The sequence below is a fragment of the Varroa jacobsoni genome, unplaced genomic scaffold (assembly GCF_002532875.2).
Source record: "Varroa jacobsoni isolate VJ856 unplaced genomic scaffold, vjacob_1.0 scaffold_1226, whole genome shotgun sequence".
Taxonomy (NCBI): domain Eukaryota; kingdom Metazoa; phylum Arthropoda; class Arachnida; order Mesostigmata; family Varroidae; genus Varroa; species Varroa jacobsoni.
Window position 1 is genome coordinate 159,592 of NW_019214128.1, and position 19,922 is coordinate 179,513.

Consider the following 19,922-nt stretch of genomic DNA (forward strand, 5'->3'; position numbering starts at 1 on the left):
CGGGCAGTGCGTCTGTTTAGCGGAGTGTCGCTATGTAAATGCGTTTTCCGGACGAATTTTTCGTGCACATTTTCATCATCCAAAACTGATTTTATCATAGAAAAGCTTTCATTGAGTACAGCATTTCGGCGCTGAGAAAATTTTGCGGGAAAAAGCAATTCATTGAAAATTTTTGTCTGCAACGCAGTTCGGACAACGGCAACCCGAAAAAAGCAATTTCAAGTTAATTGATAGAAGAAAACCCGGTCTTTTATTGGGCTAGGTTGAGTAGAGCAAGTTTGATGCATTTGTGCAATTTTTTCGTCGTGCTGCGTTCTAGAAAAAACGGTCGGATAAATTAGGGACCTTCGTTTTTCGCTAGTTTCAAGGCTCGCCACAAGGGTCGCTGCGAGCGTGCCGCGTTACAGCTCGCTTGAGAGCTGGACGCACCGATCTGTTAGCGCTGATCTGCGGTCAAATATGTGAACTCGCTCGGAGGGTTATTTGTTTTCAGCGAGATTTTGCTCAATTATACAGTTGACGAGAGAGACAGTTATCGTGCAGGTGGTGTCTGTTGGTGTTGTTCGTGTGAAGGCTCCGGGGAGGCAGTGCATCATTTGGGAGGTAAGTACCTTGAGGAAATAGCGCGTTTTAAGGTGTTTGTCTGTTTTACATCAGCAAAAGCAAACAACTGGTCGACTATGGATTGGCTCGATCTGGCTGGTGGTGGTCATATTTCTACCACTAGACCCGCTAGTCTCTCGATTCATCGATGTTTTTATTGCGTCTTCTAGCCAGCATCAACCCGTGGTATGATTGTGTGTCTCAACGTGAAACCCGACGTGTGAAATCATCAGCTTACATGGTGAATTTGCGGTGGCCGAATTTCAGTACGAACGTCAGGTTCGATCACCTCGAATCGCGAGTGCTCTTTCATTATCACAGGGTTAAAAAGAATAATCGTGTTTATTTCGTCTCGAGTTCACCAGTTTTCATGTTACATGATGATGGTGTTGGCGCTACAAGCCTGAACAGTAAAGTGTGGCTGCCGCTTCTTGTATCAACTACCTTTCCAATCGTTTGGTCGATGTGTGCGTACAACCGACGCTGAAGAAGTAAAAGATCTTCGTTCGGTAAGACAGAGCGCGTCTGAACTCGTCGCAGCACTAAATGGAATTCGTAACATTACCAGCGGTAGTTTTTAAAACGCTGAAACAATGTTAACAACCTTAACACCTGCTACAGAAGGCAACTGGCTACTACGGGACTAAAGACAACCATTTTGTTACTCGAATACATTCGCATATCGCCTGTGCTTCTGCTATTACGGTCATCTAATTGGCTTCTGAACTCAGTACAAGAGCCAGCGACGTAATCTAGCGATGCAAGAATTGTGTTAGGCGCGCTTGAACGAGACAAACTGCTACGGCAGCAATAACGATGGTCGGGACATCAACGACGACGACGGCGACGGCGGCGGCCGCGGCAGGTCTTCGTTTGATCGAATGGTCAGCGCGCCTTGCTTACAATCGATATGTCTACGACGACAAAATGGACAATGCAACAAGAATGAGGATGACTGGATACCATCGAATACCAAAATGGTGCCGCGCTTTGTTTATAATGCAAACCCAACCCAACCCAGAGCTATTGGCTATACAGCGTATACTGAATTTGGGTGGTTTTAACAGTTGTTTAGTGGTGGTAGTGCTAATGATGACGATGCGCGGCGCCAGCTACGTCGACAAACGTCTACTGAAGTCGTGTGACAATAACAGTAACAACGAAATGTGATATGGGTCGACTGGCTGTAGAGTTTAGATTTGGCTAATGTGGAATACGCGCCAATGGAGTGTTTTGTCATTGCAAATCGTGTTCTGCTATTCGATTTGTGCACGGACTTGCCAAGTCTTTCGAGCTTCGATCAGCGATCATTAAAAATACATTTGCTTTCGTCGAGTGAGAAGGATGCGTTGGGCATGTTCGATAATTACGTATGCTCTTGCCAGTACTACAGTACAGGGCTCATACGCTCTCTGTTTATGTTCTACCAACCCCTTATCAATGTATGTATATATAGGTGGTTTGTATGGCCGTCTGGTTGGCTGTGTGTGTGTGTTTGTGTACGAATGTATATGGTTGTGATGACGCTCGACACAGTGTTCGGATAATCTGTAGGCCTAACTTATATATGCTACCAGCCGTTCTGCGAGTGTCGTCCCGTTTCAAAACCCTCGACTGACAACATTATCATTTCTGGACAATATGATGGGCCGGCGAGTTTCCTGCGCTTGTCCCGACAAAAATTGGATTTGTCTGTTTAAACCAGTGTGTGTGTACCGCGGGCGCCATCTTGGCTCTGTACTGCTGTTGCCGTCTGTTCTGCTCTTTGGCTATTCATCCAATGGGGCGGCCATGGTCGCAATTACACGGCCAGCAGCCAACAGCGCTGCCACAACCTAGCAAAAACCCGCGGCAGCCCTCGTCTTTAGCCAGAGACCCAGAGATTCAAAGAGACGACGGCCAACAGCACTGCTGCTGCTCCCGGTGACGGCGGCGCCGTCACCGGCAGCCAGTGTCCCTGTCCTGGCTGCGAGTGTGCTTGCCCAGTGGGGTGTGGGCTCGTGTGTCATTGGCTGTGCCCGTGAGTGTCTCTCTGTGCTTACCCTAGCCATAGACTCTGTCCAGTGTCTACCAACTTACCTACCTACGTATCGCTTGGTGGCCGTTCATCTGTGGCCGAGTAGATGGCTGTCTGCAGGCTGGGTAGCCATTGCGTGAGCAGCAGCAGTTACTCGGTTTGCTACTCTGTGTTGTAGATGCGTACGGCTGCTGAGTGGCTGCTTGTAGTGGCCGTGTGCATGCGTGCGGACGGTGCTTTGTGTTTTGCATGGCTGGCAACGGGTGCTGCCGGGCACGGTGGATGTCTATATGGTGGGTCTGTATCGGTCCTCGTTGATGGACAAACTAGTTGCCGCTGGCGGCGGCAGCGGCCGTCGAGTGCTGCTGGCGGCAGCAGCAGCAGCAGCAGTCAGCCGCTAGGCCCAAGCGACCAACCAACGACCTCCTGGTCTCTTTCAAGTTGCTGGTGCAGCTGGCGCAGCCGCTAAAGCGCTGCGCTGTGCTTTGCATTTTGGCTGGGTGTGTGCGTATGCGTGTGTCTGTGTGCTTGTCCCCAACTGCGTGTGTTGATCTTCTGGTTCTGTGTTGTTCTGTTCGTGAGCGGCGCTCTTGATGTCTGTGTTGTTACTACGACTGCTAATCGCCCTACTCCTTGCTTCGTATACCTCTCTGTGTCCTGGATAGTGGAGTTCTCTTTCGCTGTGTTGGTAGTGCTGTCACATACGCTGCGCCTCATACCGATTGCTACCGCCCGCCCGCCCGCCCGCCACTGCTGTGAAGGTGCTATTTCCTAACTGATGCCACTGTAGCTGGTAGAATTACTACGGTAAGTAACGCAGCTATTATTGCTGCTGCTGCTGCTGCTATTTTTGACGCTGTTGCCGGTACTCGTCATTGTTTGTCGGCTGGGTTATGTTTCACTTTGTTGTTGTGGCCGTGGTAAATCCGCTCCTCGCGGCCACGTTCTACGCTACTGCTCGTGCCATCCGTCCGGCGGGCGCCTACAGAGTCTATAGCGAGCGTCTTCGTCGCTCGCTTTCTCCGTTCTGTGGAGTCAGCAGTACCAGTAGCCACTGCTACTTTTGCTATTGGCCAGTTCTTGTGGTTGGCATCGACAGCGTCGGCAGCTGCATCAGTTGTTCAAGCGGCCCTACTCTTGTTGTTAGTCGCTGCCTAAAGCCGCGGTCGTCGCCTACTTGCCTACTTGTTTAGTTGCTTGCTGACCGATTATGAGTTCGTTTGTAGCGGCGATCTTGGCATCGACGTTGATAGCGGTGGCTGAAGAGCGGCGTGTACACGCTGTTCCTGGCGTTATGGACGGATGGACGGACTGGAGAACGGCGCGACGGTGACAATAACGACAATGATGACGACAACCACAGGGAAAAAGGTTGATGCAATGGACATCGTTGGGCTGACCGCGCTGACGCCGCTGACTGGAGCAGCTGTAGCAACCGGGCAGCGACATGATTGTTTAGTTGTTATTGTCATGACAATAACAACCTCTACGGCGAGTGCGAGCAAAAATAACAATAGTTGTGCTCGCTCGCGCGCGCATTGGCCGTAGCAACTGTGTAATAGAGTCGGCTGAGCGGCAACAAACTGTCGCTGCTGCTACGACTAGCTGCTATTGTAGTGGTCTGGTGATATTAGAAATGACACTGGTGATGATGGGAATGATAATTGTGATGATGCCGTTGTCACGATGCTGCTGCTGCCGCCGCCGCAAGCGCCTTTGATGACGCCGATATTCGTGCGCAGCTATGACTGTGCTGAAGCTGCACGACGTGGTAGTGGGAGGTCGCTAAAAAGGGGGAGGGCTGGTGGGGTGGGGTGGGGATGATCAGCACGGTCCGGTTGTTGACGGTCATGTTGCTGTGAATGTCGGCGGAACGGCTAATCGGACCTTCGGTTTGTCTCAGTTTAGTGGTGGTGCTGATTGATGATGCTGCTGCTGGGGGCGGCTGCGCCAGTCTGACTCCTACTGTGGTTTAGTGCTATTGAGTAGTTGGAGTGTTGTTGTAATAATGTTGTTGTTATTGTTGGATCGCCACAGGCGCCATTACAGGGGCGCCCGCTGCGGTCCGTGTTGTACCTGCTTGTTGTTCTTCACCGTTTATGCTGTTGTCGCCGTGCTGTGCTTGTGCTGTTCCTAATGCTGTGGTGTCGTGTTGTTGCGTGGCTGGCTGATGCGAACATTCAGTGGACAGTGTATGAGTGAGCAAAACTAGTCAACTTGTGCTTGTGGTGAATATGCAAAGTCGCCAACTTGATGTATCAAATCACCGACGACGACGACAACGACGACGACGACGACGACGTCAACGACGACGACAGCAACAACAAAATTGGTTCCAACAAAAATAGAATCAAAGCAACGTCTACGATAATATCATCATCATTATCATCACCATCAACAACAACAGCAACAACACCAAATCTAAATGGTTGCACCTGTCGCCAGCATAATCATTGATATGGGCCGAAATAGTTGTAATTTAATGGGTACGATAATAGCGCAAGCATCAAGGACTAGCAAACATTGTCGTCATTATGCTGTTTGTTGCAGACGCCTCCGATTTGACCAGTTCTTCTGGTGTAAATGTAACTTTCTGTGTGCGTATATAGCCGTTGTGCGTTCGTACAGCGCTAGCTGCTCCTCGAAAGGCTTGTTGTTGGTATTGGGTGCAGCTCAACCGTTCTGTCAGAGTGGACAATGCCCGAATTGCACATCATACAATAGCGAATAGGACAGAGTTCACTGACCGCAAGGTTCTTAAGTCTGAACAGTGATACGATGGTTGAAATTTAACAATCCCCGTTGTAGCTTTTCCATTATGTTCTGAATGCAAATATTTTTGACCCTAACACTAGCGAACAAAGAAAAAGGCGTCGATATCTATTTTTAACTCATTTCTATTCTGATTGGTTGCATCTGATGAACAGATTTCGTGCGATACTGCTTTTTGTTGTCCATTGTGAGCATCGCGATCTCGGAGCTGAATTTACCTAGTCTTTGCTGACGAACCCCCAGCGCCCTCCATTAGCCTTTCAAGTTGGTACAACGTTCCCTCAATGGCACTGGTTAGTTCCAACGCGGTTAATTCCTTTATCTAGTCTCCGCTTTTCAGCAAGGTAGTACTTGGTCTTCAAGCTGTGGCTACTCATTTTCATATCGGTTCCAACAACAGCAAGAACAACGTCCTCACTAAGGCCAAATGCCGGCGCCGGCGGCCAGTTGAGCCTGAGGTCGACCTGGGAACATCTACTATATGCTGTCGATTTATTCAGCATTACCGTTATACTAGAAAGTTCCCGTTTGTTACTTCGCCTATCTTTTAGCTCACCAGTCACTGCGCGGGTGAACAGGCATTCGTTTGCACGATTTTGTTCTTTATGTTGGTGTTCCCTTCGCCCTTCCACTATATTCTGACTCCTGTCTATTTTCCCTCAATTGCACACGCTTTTCACTGCCATCACCACTGCTTTTGCTTACTGTTGAAACGCCTTTACAGCCGACTGTTGTGACCGCTGACCGTGTGTGGCTGTGTGAATAATTGAGTCTTCATCGGCCTGTACCCTGGTGCAGTGTTAAAATCTACGTCGTTTATGGTTATCGTCCTCGTTGTCGCCGTCGTCGTCGGGTGCACTATCGTGGCAATAGGCGGTGACTATTGGTGTGTCTGTGAGTTCGTCCGCTGTTTGCCGGTCCTGCGTGGTGATGTGACGGGATGCCATTTGCTGCTCCTGACGTCGCCGCCGCCGCTGGCGCTGCTGCTGATTCTGGTACAACAACTCTAGTATGTAATTCTGGCTAGTTACTTTTTGGGCGGCTGTATCTTAGCTAGATAGTAGAAAATTAAGCGAGGGATGGATCAGTGATGCTAGCCCAGTGGGGGGTAACGAACACCGCGCTGCAGCGCGCGCAGGCGCATCCAATACAATAATGTTCAGCGGCTAGCAGCTGGGCGGGTGGCAGCGGACGACGCCACGAACATGGCGGCCGCCACACTGTCTTCATCATGGTAATGGCGGGGATTGTACTGTGGCAGGTTGAGAGCAGATGGCACCAATGGACTCGTTCGAGTTACGGAAAGACGACAGCAGGAACAATGAAGACAAAACGAGGCCGTTACGTCTCGAACATTACATATACACACACACACATGCATATATATATACATACACATGTGTGTGTTACTGCGGATAGCCTAATCTTGTTACCTGCGATTAGCTTAAATATAGTGTGGTCTGCGAGGCTTCCGTTTCAAGCTATTGTAGGTAAAAGCAAAGTAAACCAATTGGAAACAGGTAGCTAGTGTGCTGCGACTCGTCATCACCATAGAGATCACCCTCGCTCTTATCCTCTAACAAGCACAGGCCGCGCGCGAAACGCTGAGAGTTCGTCAACGCGTCCAATTCTCATGATGGCGGCTGCGTTGCACGCATGCACAGCTCAAGAGAAGCACTGTCAACAATAGCAGCACTGCGCACTCGACCGGTATCAGCGACGAGGAGTTCATGCAGCAGGCGAGACAAGAATGGCCGTACCGAGAATGGTCAACAGGAGACTGAGAGTAAAAAGCATCTCCCTCGCTTTCTTCTACTAGGCACCGATGTCGATCACTGTTCTCGCGCGCGTGTCTTTTCTCACCGCGACGATGAGTAGACTGGCATCTCTGTCACTAGCGGCGCCTGATTCCGCTGATGCTGTTGCTGAATGCCAGTGGTGTATGCATGCGTGTATTTGGTCTTTGGCACTATCACATGACCAATGTTTACGTCAGCCTTCGAGAGGGCCTAAGGGGAGAGGGTGGAGAGACAATCGGTGAACAAGGTGAATGAAGTGCAGTAATAACAACACCGACGGGTAGATATTAACCGGCAAGGCGAGCGGGTAGGAAAGGCACTAAGCAAGAATTATCTTTCGAATAAAATCGGCATCGAAAAACAAGAGACATCGACAACACCTGATTAATAATACCAACCGTCCTGCTACTTTTAGATAACTCGTACTGCTACGGGCAGTCGCATGCTAAAGTGACAGCTGTCTGTGTTAAGACTTACTGCCGTCTGTGTCGTGCTACCTCACCGTTCTCTCCCAGTCTATCCCTTTGTATATCGTTTATCTAGGACGATGGTGGCGTTAGACGCTGTTAGTTAGTGTCGATGTGTCGAGCCCGGCGCACTAGATCCGCTTGGATTGTACGAGAGGAGACGAATGGGAATAAAGGCCATAATGACCAGGGCGAAGGGAAAGACACAAGGGATTGCGGCAAGATGCGCGCGCATTACCCGCCAACTCCGGCTTAGTCTCCGAAGTAACTGTCTGCGTATTGAGTCCGTCTGCACGAGAATTGTCTGTGCCCGGAAAAGGGTAAGCAGGCAGCGGCAGTATATTCGTATCGGAGTTAGCGGATCGTCGCTGTGGAACAGACAGGTAGTATACTGCTGTTTTGGACAGACAGAAATGAGTGTATTCAGAATCGTCTGCTGAGGGAAAAGGGCTCTCAACAACTATATCAGGACGATATAGTAGGAACGTGTTACGTGTAGATAGGATTAGGTTGGAACTGCGAGAAATTTTTTGTACAATTTGAGTTTGTGTCGGTAAACTAAAAATGCACTCCAACGTAATCGTAGCGGTTCGATCAGAATAATATCGAGAGCTGTTAGCAGGTTACGCGTATAATAAGCATGTATTATTAATTGAAAGTATTTCGATCAAGAGGTTATTGCTATTCGATCTGTTTGATGATGAGAAAGATGCATGCTAGCGTTGCCAAGGGCCGCTAAAATGGAAGTTGTTATGCTCCTCACATCTATTGCGGACTTTTTTTTTTGAACTTTAAGAATTAAAATCGATTTTCTTAACTACAAAGTGTCTGGTGCAATATTTTCGTTTTAGTGCACAGGTTTAATAATTATCAAAATCTATTATCGTTCACTCGGACGGCCAGCGTTATATTGATTCCAAAATAACAAGGAATCGCGACGAGAATATCATTTGTGATTAGCCTATATTTTAAGCATTCACAGAGCGCTAACAATGATTTGCAAGATTGATTTATCGAATCCAAATTTTATTGAAAGAGAACTGTTTAAACACACGGCAATGCTTTCAGCTTTGAAACAATCTCAGGTACTTGGATTGGGGAGGGTGCAATTGGTCATAAAGATGAAGTGAACGGACCGTTATCTGTGATACTATTAATAGGTTTAAACGGAGCGGCAAAAGCTGACAAGACAGATCCAAACGTGTCTCTACATGTGCCACGCGTACGAATAGGTCATTCGAAAATGTAGCTGTTACTAAATTACGTTTCTATATAACGTATATGCACCTATGCATTACACTATTCATCTACTGATCGGATTCACCTGATCGAATTCACGGATCAGTGAGGTTCTGGTGTGAAGCCTAGGAAGGTCCCAGAATTTGATTATTGTGCATATTGAAATATCGAATTGCTTTACGTAAAACAAAACACTTGTACAGTAAACTTTTTAAAATTGGCCTTTGTGCCATTTGTGCAGCAGCCCTAGTTTGCACATTGTTCTAACCTGCAACCTCAGCAGGTTTTGTACGGGAGAAAGATATGATCATTTGTAGTGACAGTAGAAATCAAAAGTGTATGTAAATTTAGTTCTATATATTACTGTTGTAGTATCGACCTTTATGCTGTTATTTACCGAGGCTCATCATAATCACTATCATCAGCCGCTGTTGCTGCGTTTGTTTATAGTGTCACTGGAAGACTGATAGAGATGTCGGTTCTTTAACTGCCATTTTTTCTCCTCAATTCGATGAACGATCTAACATTGATGAGGAGGGGATGCGCGATTGATTGCCGTTATTGTTGCTTGGCCAGCTTACGTAATCGTTTATCGATTGTTCACCGCGATGCTGCCATCTAGCAGCTGTTCACCCTGCTACTACTGCTCTTTCTTGCTGCGGTGAACGCAGTAATCGATCCCGAAAACATAGTGCGTCCTTTTTGATTATTGTCGCCGGTGGTGCCATTTGTCCACTTGACGTGTATGTGTGGAGCTTGCGTCGAGTCTGCCGTGTGTCCAACAACCGCAAGTCCGCCCTTGTCACCAGGTAGATTATGCGCGCGCCCCTGCAACGCGACGGCCAAGCACCGCCGACTGACTACCTGGCCACTAGTTTTACTAGTTCTATTATTACTAGCCTACGTGTTGTCAGCGGCACTGGAAGCGTATCGGGTAGTTAGCCGTCGGGTAATAGCCGTCGCTATTACGCTAGACACTGTGTGCGTCTGCTGCGTGTGGACCGCCATGGCAAGGTGCGTGTGTCTATGCTAAGTCTGTCGGCAGCGACCTCTATTGCTGTCGCAGCTGTGAGCGGTTACGGTTGGGCCGCTTCTGCTGATCGTGACGGTCTAGTTTCTTGATACCTCTACATCGTCGGAAAGATGAGAGCTGGAAAAAAGGAAATGAGAAGACCTGAAAGCGTCCGCCAGTACCGCGCCCGAACGTCCGCCCACCCGCCTGCCTGCGATAGCGGGCGGCCCTACTAACTCACTGGCTGTTGTCACTGGCGGTAGCAACTTAGCAAGGACGTCGAAACATTTGCTCTCGATTGCTATCTAACGCGGGTGTCAAGCGAAACCATATCAACACGAACCACGGAGCTGGAGGTGGCTGACCGACTGTCAGGCTATAACAAATCGACGAAACTACTCAATTATTATAAGAAATGATAGACACAACGAGCTATCATTAGTCGGCTGTATAACAACAACCACAAACGTAAGCTTTCATTTGTGCCACTACTGGCGCACATAACGACTGTTGCAGACGATGCTGATGTGATAATTGTCGCGACAACGATTCGGAAGAGTGAGAGGGGTGCAGTTCGTTGACGGAACCCGGCAATTGCGAAGCGGGTGGCACGATTATGTGAAATTGAATGGAAAAGTACACGAACCCGCGTATTATGAATGGATATACACTAAGGGCTGTGTGCAAGAGTAGAAGTAGCAGCGGCACAAAAACAACGATGTAAATCAGTGTCGATAATAGGCAGTTTAGCCTGAGTTAGCGTTGCTGAACCAAAACGATAGTTCTGGGTTCAAGAATCCGTTCAAGAACGGATAGTTCTGACCGACATTAGCTTTCATTGTCCTTATCGGCGGTAGAGATCGGACAAATCGATAGAAAGCCGACAAAAATTGCTAGATTGAGCGAAGCAGTCGATTTCGTATTAACTTTTCTCTTAAGATCAAGCGCGTATACACAAACGCGCACAATAATAAGGACGAGAATGATTGAGCCTGTGAAACTAAGTCGCTCTGACCAACGGAATAATATTGAATATTGTCAAGCTATTTGACAGCCAGTATTCGGCATTTTCTGAGCGAGTTTTGTGCTGCTGTTGGACACCACGAACAACAGCAGCAGCAGCAGCCGGGAGTCAAACTAGCTACTGAAGCTATTTTTTTCAATGTGAGCTAAAAGTTCACAGTACTACGAGGAAATTGGATGCGTCTTTTTTTATCGCGTCTTAACGCCACCAAGCCCTGTTCGATTTCCCTCGAATATCCTGTTTCCGTAGCAGAAACTTCTTGTTCCTTGCCTTCTCAAAGCGACAGCAAAAAACGCCGATTTTCCTGGCCCTTTCATTCTCCCTATATTTTTTGCTTTTGGTATTCTTTTCTACCGTGTGTGTGTATATGCATCTTATTGAAATACATCCGTTTGTCGTACATCGATAATTTAGTCTTTAGCTTTATTGCTAATTTAGCTTTATTGCTAACTGCTGCTGCTGGGGCGGAGATGTTGTAGAAAAAAGGAGGTAGACAAGCCCGAGTGTTTGCCTCTTTGGGGGTAGCGGCCGCAACTGGGGCAACGACATCTCTATTCAATTACTTAAGTGGACCAACGATTTTCGGCGGTAGTATCAGCCGCAATGCCCTGTCAGTAAGTTTCCCCAACTGAAGCGACTCTTTTAACAACTGTGACATGAGCAACTTAAACGAGTAAAGGACGGCGTACCACTGAAAGTGCCACGGCGCTTATCTACGCCTCTGTCTTTTACCATTCCGCCGCTGCTGCCATCGGTGCCGCTGTTCAACGAAGTTTCGTAGTTGGTTCAACTCTTCAGAAAGAGGAAGATAGACCCACATGGAAACGAGCGCTCAGAGAGTAAAATGGAACTAATAGAAGAGATGTATGATGTCGCTTTTGGTGCTAATATGCAATCGGTACACGAGTTTAACCATTCATTTGCTTGCTTGTGTTAGGCCTTGTCGGCGTCGTGTGTGTCGACGATGCTTGCCACGACCGTCGGAGTTACTACGGCTGTGTGGTGCGAAGGAGGGCGCCGCGGTAGGGGAACTAAGAGAGTGGGAGGGAACGAACACAAAACATTGCTGCGTATGCTGAACGTCATGCGGCGGCTTGCGTGCCATGTGTCGTGCTCCGGTGATTGTTGTGCGGGGTACCGCCGTCTTAGTTGTTGTCGACGAGCCTAAGTAGTTGTTGGTTGTCCGCTTCAGTTTGCTTCGTACACATTGGCGACGGATGGCGGACAGATAGAGTTCGACACAGAAAATCCCGACGAGTCGCAGCGGCTGCACCGGCAACAGCAGTACCTTCAAGACTACTTTTATCACGGTTATTACTGTTCCTGCTGCTGCAAAAATACCACTAGCGCCACCATCACGATTCTATCCAGCAAAAGGCATTATAGCATTGTCGTCATCGAGTAGGAAGCTTTGGAAGGAGAAAGCCGATGGCAGGTGTTTAGCCTAGACGGCTGCTTGACATGCGACTGCTGGTAACAATAATAGATAACAAGTGCGGAAAGAAAGTTCTGACCGCCGGGTAGAGCAGTAAGCTGGGTCGCGACGTCGGAGAAGAAGCGCAGCCGATACCGAGCTGTGCTAGTTTATGCCACTGCTGCTGTTTGGGTTGCTGCTGCTCTGATGGCAGTCGCGGCTTTCTGAGGGAGTGCGGGCCGCCGACGTCGACGGCAGTGGCAGCAACGGTGAAGTGCCTCTCGCTACTACGCTACTTCAGTTGCTGTGGTTGCTTATGCTGCTGCTACAGCAGCTGCTGCTGAATTGGTGAGAGAATAAAAGAGCCAAACAAGCTAGTACTACCACAAATGTATATCTGCATACCAGTGACTGACTCTGTCGCACGTCCTCTTGGGCCGTGTCGTCGCGGGAACCGCGAGTGACCGACAATGTTAGTGGCGGGGAGCCGAACGAGTCAAACCAGCTACAAACATAAACGACGATGTTATAGCGACTCGCGCTCACAAGAGCCGGAAAGCAGCAGACGTCAACGACGACGATGGGACAGAGTGGACTGAGAAACGGATGGCTGGCTAGTCGGACGGCCGGGTAGACCACTAGTGAAAGAGCAAACGAATCAACAGATGAACGAACGAGACGACCGATAGCCGCTTTTGCGGCGTCGACTGAGCTTGCTGATGCGGTCGCCACCGTCGTCGTTGCTGCTGCTGCCTCTGTATCGAGCACCAGCAGCAGCAGTTCTGGACAACCAACACCAACAGCATTCGGCGACGACTACTGACTTCAAAACGAACGATGTCAACAGATTTATATATAGCATAGATTGTTGGTTAGTTGGTTGATGGCAACGAAAACAGGGACGAATAAATGGATGGTAGACCAATGCCGCTCGGGTTGTGGATTTAATGGTATAATACATTACGACAACGGCTAGAGACGACAATAACGTCGATTGGTGAGAGGATAAAAAGTACTACTAAAGTGGAAGATGATGGCAGGATTGGGACAGCGTCGTCTATGACCTGATGGTAGTAGTCGTGCTGATGGCGGCGGCAGCAGCAACAACAACAGCAACATCAACGACAACAACAACAACAACAACAACAACAGCGGTGGTGGTGATGCTGATCATGATAATTGGCATGGTGGCAATATTGTGTTGGTTACTCGTGAAGTCATACGAAATGAAGCCACCGGTGGGTGATGTCGAAAGCAGCACCATTGGAAGCAAATAAAGCTGATAACCCTGTGAGATGTGTTTGCGCTTTATACCACTACACAGTTAAGTCGCTGCCATAGAAGAAAAGTTGGGGTCAGCCCGGCGTATTCCTTCGTTCTGCGCGGGAGTGCTTCACATGTTGAGCGTGTAAAAGCAATTGTTTTATAGAAAATAGTCGTAGTGTATTCGCGGCGGTCGAGTAATCAATCCTTTCTTACCTGCGCGATACGATTAAGGCAAAAGGTGTATTGTTATTGCAACTAAGCCGAAATGGGTGGCTCAGGGAAGATTTTTCCTCTCGAAGTTTTCATCGCTTATAGCGTTTTATCAACAACATACTGGTGCAAGATGTTGGTATATGGAACCTGGGGTATATATGAGTAAACTGTATGCATAAATTAACTGGGGAGAACTTTACCACTTGATACTTTATTTTTAAATTACTTCATTACGGCAATTACGTAATAAAGCGAATTAGTTGACTGACGAAGATCTATCTAAATCTAACGTCCAAGACGCATTGATATAAATTAGAGAACACATAAAAAAAGACAGCTATAGCCAGTAAATGTTTCAGATACATCTGTATCGGGAACATTTACTGGAAATGTTCCCGATATTTTATTTTGTTTATCATTTCTTTGTGTCTTTTTTGTGTCTGTAAAATTATCAAATTGTGTCATGAAATCGAGCCGAGATACGTAACTATAGAGAATTGTCTGTAATAATTCTTTCTGATGAAGTGAAAAACGAAAGTCACGTTATCGTATCCGTTTGTTATTATCGATCTAAATATTGTCATCTTAATTATTCCATGCGGGTAGCTATTCTTGCTTGTGACACTCGGACTATGTCGCCCACGTTACATGCATGACGTGAACGACACAGCCTACAAGACGTGTCTGCTGCGTACCATTATTATTACCACTACTAGTAGCGTGGAGGACTGTATTCGAAAAGGAACGAGTCTTTATGGAGCTCAACGGCGGTATCCAAGCCCGCGCGGCTTCGCATTGCATCACTTTTGGAGCTATCCGCGCTGATCAATGCATATTATGTTTTGTGGTGGTGATGGCAACTGAATGTGTCGTGAGTTTCATCATAGCTTAAGAATACACAAACAAAACGTATAGATATGCAGACTACTGGCATACGTGTACGATCGGTTAACCAATATTGCCGAAATATATCACTTTCCTACTAACTTAAATAATAATTGTGTCACGTTGTACCGTCTGCTGGTTGTTCGTTGATTTAGAATGTGCAACAGTGATCGTTCAGTTCGCAAAGCATTTTGTTGGATTCGATGGATATTTCTCAAAACAGAGCGGCTATGGAAAACAGGGTGGGGGTAACTCGCGGCAGTGTTGGATTTGCTGGGCTCTTCTTAACAATATCTGCCGATGTTCATGTCGTTTCTGCGGCTGTTATTGTTGCTGACGATTCTACCGGGGCCGTAAGGGCGACGGCACTGTCCGTCTGTTTGACCGGGTATCAGTGTACGTTGCTCTAGATTGTTTGGAAATCGGAATAACAGTTGTCTATCGGTAGGAATAGATAAAAAAAAAAAAAACAGGCTTGCATAGTCATTCATAAGGACCACCATAGTATACTTTGTGGTTGTTTGATTTCAGCGGCAATAAGGCCGTCGTCTTCGTCTATATCCGTCCTATGGCAAAGTTCCTGCAGCTGTAGGCTGTATAAGCAGGATGTTGAGCGCGGGCAACAGACCCAATTAAATGCGAACTGCTGATCCAAAATGAAAGTTACTGCTACTGAAATGACGTGTTTGGGTGCAATGTATCGTTATCACAACTGCAGGTTGTCCTGCATCACCGTGCCGTGTGGTACGACTGATATATTACAAAGGTCAACTGTTCTCGCTTTGTCGTTAGCCCTAACAACAACAATAATAGGGTTGTTTGCGGTTAAAGCGGGCCAAACTGTAACGAAAGTTCGTTCGCTGTACGCTGCATTGATCTGTGCGGCATAAGAAGATATGGTACAGTCTCTATAATCAACCTGTCGGTAATGGTATTGGCGTTGCGATCGGATAGTTTTGCCAAAAAAGATGAAACCAACAAACTGAGAAAGCAAAAACCTCGGAGGGAAAACATGTTCTTAAATGCTTACAGGTTGGCTTGTGGATGAGAGGCGCAGAAGAAATTTCAGCTTTTTTTCTGTTCGTTTGGCCAGTGCCGCTTTGTTCCAGTTCACATGTCGGGGTTCTTGCCGGCTTTTGCATTGAGCCAACGATTGCATAGGAACAAGCTTTCTACCAAACACTAAACTGTGAATGAATAAATCAAAAAGATGTTTCTAGAAATTATAATGACCGATTCTACCTAGTAATTGACCACCAGGTCTGTTGAAATCAATGCAATTGTCGCAGTTGATCCGACGACGCTTTCCAAGGAAAATTCAATTACCGCTCTTACCTGTTCGACTCTTTCATGTACAGGCAACTTATTTATTTCAGAAGCAAATTTCCTTTGAACACTACACTGGTAATCTAAAAAAAAATAAAAAAATGAGATAACTGAGCAGAAATCAACCTGAAATGTCACGTCGAAAAGGTGACGTATTTGAGCGATATAGAAGAGTACTGTTCGACTGACACTTGAGCACGTCTATAACAGCTGACGGTTTTCTGCATCTGTCGGGTCCTACAGAGAAAAGGATCTATCAGCAGTGCAGGCATTATCCGGTCACATGGCCTTCGTGTTAGCCTACTCAATAACGGTACTATCCTTCGTTTACCTAGTTAACGAAATATTGGCAGCTACTGACGTCGAACTTTGACGGAATTCGTAGGACACTATGCTTTTCAATAGTAAATGAATATCCAAATATGATAATAGCTAGGCCGAAGTAATAATTTCGACGCGAGTAAAAAATTTTCGAGTAATAAATACGACTGTTGCACAGTCTGTATTTTAAGAACTCAGGCGTAGTCTCACAGGTCCCAGTTTCAGGAAGGGTGATCACTATTCTGTTAATGATTCCTCTACAATCTACTAATTGAATATGATTGTGTTTATGCATACGTATTAAGCCATTCTTTTCTTTCTCAGACTTTTTTCTAATTGCGATGTTCTCTTTTTTTTTTTTTATTCTACAGGAACTGTAACTTAAGATGTATCTTTCCCGATGCTGTGCGTCTGTTGATCAAGAGCAGCACGTCGCGGTTGTGACTAGCAGCTCGGAGCCCAGCTCAACATTGTCAGTTGATCGGTTAATACGAACGACAGAAAGGACCCAACAGGGCGCGGTGGGAAGCGGGGAACAGCAAGACAACGGCGGCCTGCCGCAGGGAACCGGTCAGCAGCCCGAGGTGGCCAAAGCGGAGCTATGACAAGTTTAGGCAACCCGCTTCACCCGGGGGTTGCTGTTGCTACGTCGACAACATCAGCTCTTCCCACGCCGCCGTTGCTTCCCCATGAAGAACATGAGGAGCTGCGGCGAATCCGGCGTGAGGGGGTCACCGTTTCCCGCCGTGCTACGGTACGGCCACCAATAGCCGGGGGGTCCTTAGGACAAGTTCACTATCAACAGCAACATCAGCAGCAGCAACAGCAGCAACTTCATCACCAACAACAGCAGCACCATGGGCCCACGGTAACAGGCGCTGGCGGCGGTGGCCGGGAACCGCCAGGTGTCCATTTAAGTGGTGGACATCATCAACGGGCAGGTGGAGCAACAGCAGCAGTTGTACATGGACTTGGGGGTCGCGTAATCGGTTTAGGAGGCGGGGCAGGTTTAGGTGTTGGGGTTGTTGTTGGTGCGGCAACAGCTTCGGTTACTGGGACAGCTGTCGGTGTTGGTGGATTTGACGATGATGCTGGTCATCATAGCGATGACACCGAGGAGACACTGTCGAGTTCATCGAAGGAGCCTTTGCCAGATTCCGATGGCGAGACAGAGCTTGAAAACCCACGACGAGCGCTAAACACAGCGGAGCTGCATCCCGCTCAGCGCACCACACAGCTAACATCTGCCTCTCTTCAACAGCATCAACAGCAGCACCAAGCCCATCATCACCACCAACACGCGACGACAACATTGTCGGCTTCGTCAACGAGTAATAACAGTAACAGTACTACAACTACAACGGGACTGCTTCAACAGCAGCAGCAGCAGCAACGTCACCATGTGACGCCGACGCAGCACCGACAAGGTCCTTCGTTCCGACCATCTCCCTTGCATCACCTTAACAACAATTCGCATAACACACAACAACAACAGCAGCAGCATCACCCTCATCACCCTCATCACCCTCATCACCCTGTACAGCAGCAACATCAAGGTGTAACAACACATGTAGTTTCGGCAGCGGCGACAAATCATCTCCACACGACCACGGCGTCGACGTTATCGGGAGCGTCCACCGTCTCAGCAGCAGCGACAGCCGGCTTAACCGCTGGACCACATCAGCACAGCTCGCACTATCCAAATCACCATCCCCATGGCGCCGGAATCGGCAGTGTCAGTGTCAGCACCGTGGGCGATCATCATCGTCAGCAACAACATACGATAGGAGGCCATCACCATGGGGTTGCTGTCCCCCATCCACAGACGCATCAGGCTCAAACACAGCAGCAGCAACAACCGCAGCAGCAGCAATTGCCGAAGCAAAAGCAGAAGCAGCCACCGGGCCAGGGTCAGGCGGCGCGACGTGCGCGAGCTCCAGGCGTAACGAAAACGGTGACGTTTGCGGCCCCCACGGACGACGAGGAGGCGGCTGCTGCGCTTCTGCTCTATTGCCATAACACAATGCAACATCAGAGTCAGGCGCATCAGGCGGCCGCTGCAGCTGCCGCTGCGGCGCAACAACAAACAGCGACAGTAACAACGACGACAGGTGGTCATCCAGCAAGCGGAAATGTAGCAAGTGCTGGTGGAAATGCGGGAAGCGCTTCGCTTCCAGGCGCGTACTCGCTGAACCACCATAAATCTAAAGCGACAGCGGTTCATTCCGCAGCCGCTGTCAATACACCTGCCCCGTCTGCTGGTAGCGCAGGGAATCTAAGCGGTCTGGCACTTCTAGCTGGTGCTGCAAACCAACCGACAAGTAAACGCGGCGGGGCAGCTTCACTAGAAGGATTTTACAATTATGGGACGACGAATCACCACCAGCCGGCCCCGACGCCTACACCGCGCAAAGCTCATATAGGTTTGCCCTATCAGGACCATAACTATGGCGCGCCTCCACCGCCTACGCCTCCAGCTTCGCCGCCCCCTCCCTTCTCGCCACGGGTGGCATTCGAGGATGAGCGCGCTTTGTCATCGCTTGCGTCACTGCAGCGTCATTCGCATTCAGGTGGAACCGGTTTTTCGCATCAGGCCCAGACATCAGTCGCGTCCGGAGCAACTGGCCAAAGTCACCATCATGGGCATTTGCATCATGGACAAGGCACAAATGCGCATAGCCATAGCCATACTGTACAGGTCCATTCCACAACTGCTGGGTCACATCATACAGGCGGGCTGGGGGGTCGGGGAGCCCGAGCTTCTACGCTTTCCCCACAACAGTCGCATTTGTCTTCGGCGAGTTCAAATACGACGACAGCGGCAACCGCCTCTCTAAATCATAGCGTTGTTCACCATCCCCACCATCAACAGCACGTCACTACACCACGGGAACAGCACGGCTCGACGAAGAGTTCTTCGATAAGCGCAAGCAGTGCAGCATCAGTGGTTGCAACGATTAGTGCGGTAGCCTCCGCCCGCGACATTACCACCTCAGGAGGGAGTCTCAATAATAATATCGGCAATAATAGCAGCAGTAACAACCACAACAACAGTATAGGTAGCCATGCTGGGGGTGTTCGGACGTCGTCGACGGTGACGATACCCCAGAAACGTGAGTCTGCCGCCAGTGTTATCTCAGGGGCACACAGCGATGTGACGGCAAAAAGTGCCAGTACGGCTGGAGGCGGCGGGATGGGTCCAACAGTGAGAGAACAAAAGGGCCTGCTTAGGCAACAGAAAAAGCGGCGGAAAAAAGAGCTGGACTTGTCGGCTCAAAAAGAAGCTACTACGCAGGTACTCCATGAGTCGGCGAAAGTTGGGGGACGGCAAAGTCGGGAGGGTCGAACAATCGCGTCCGCAAGTGGAATCGACGCAACAGAAGTGGGTGCAAGGCATCCAGCGACACACAGTGGACATGAGAACACGCGTCACGCAACGACGAAAGCTCATTCCGAACCGAACAGAAAAGACAGGCAAGACTGGGCTGAAGGTGAAGAAAGCATCACGAGATGCGTTTGGTAAGTATACGCAATTATACAAAACGTTCTGCTAATCGAGTACCT

At 48.5% G+C, this 19,922-nt stretch overlaps 1 protein-coding gene across 1 annotated transcript in view; it reads left to right on the forward strand.

Moving 5' to 3' along the window:
* Window positions 1-441: 441 nt before the first annotated feature.
* Window positions 442-19,922, forward strand: part of upSET (SET domain-containing protein upSET) — a 28,521-nt gene continuing 9,040 nt past the window's right edge. Inside the window, exons 1-2 of the mRNA XM_022846339.2 lie at window positions 442-603; window positions 16,730-19,877. Coding sequence (XP_022702074.1) covers window positions 16,960-19,877 — 2,918 coding nt within the window. The 5' untranslated portion in view covers window positions 442-603; window positions 16,730-16,959. The remainder of the gene's footprint in view (window positions 604-16,729; window positions 19,878-19,922) is intronic.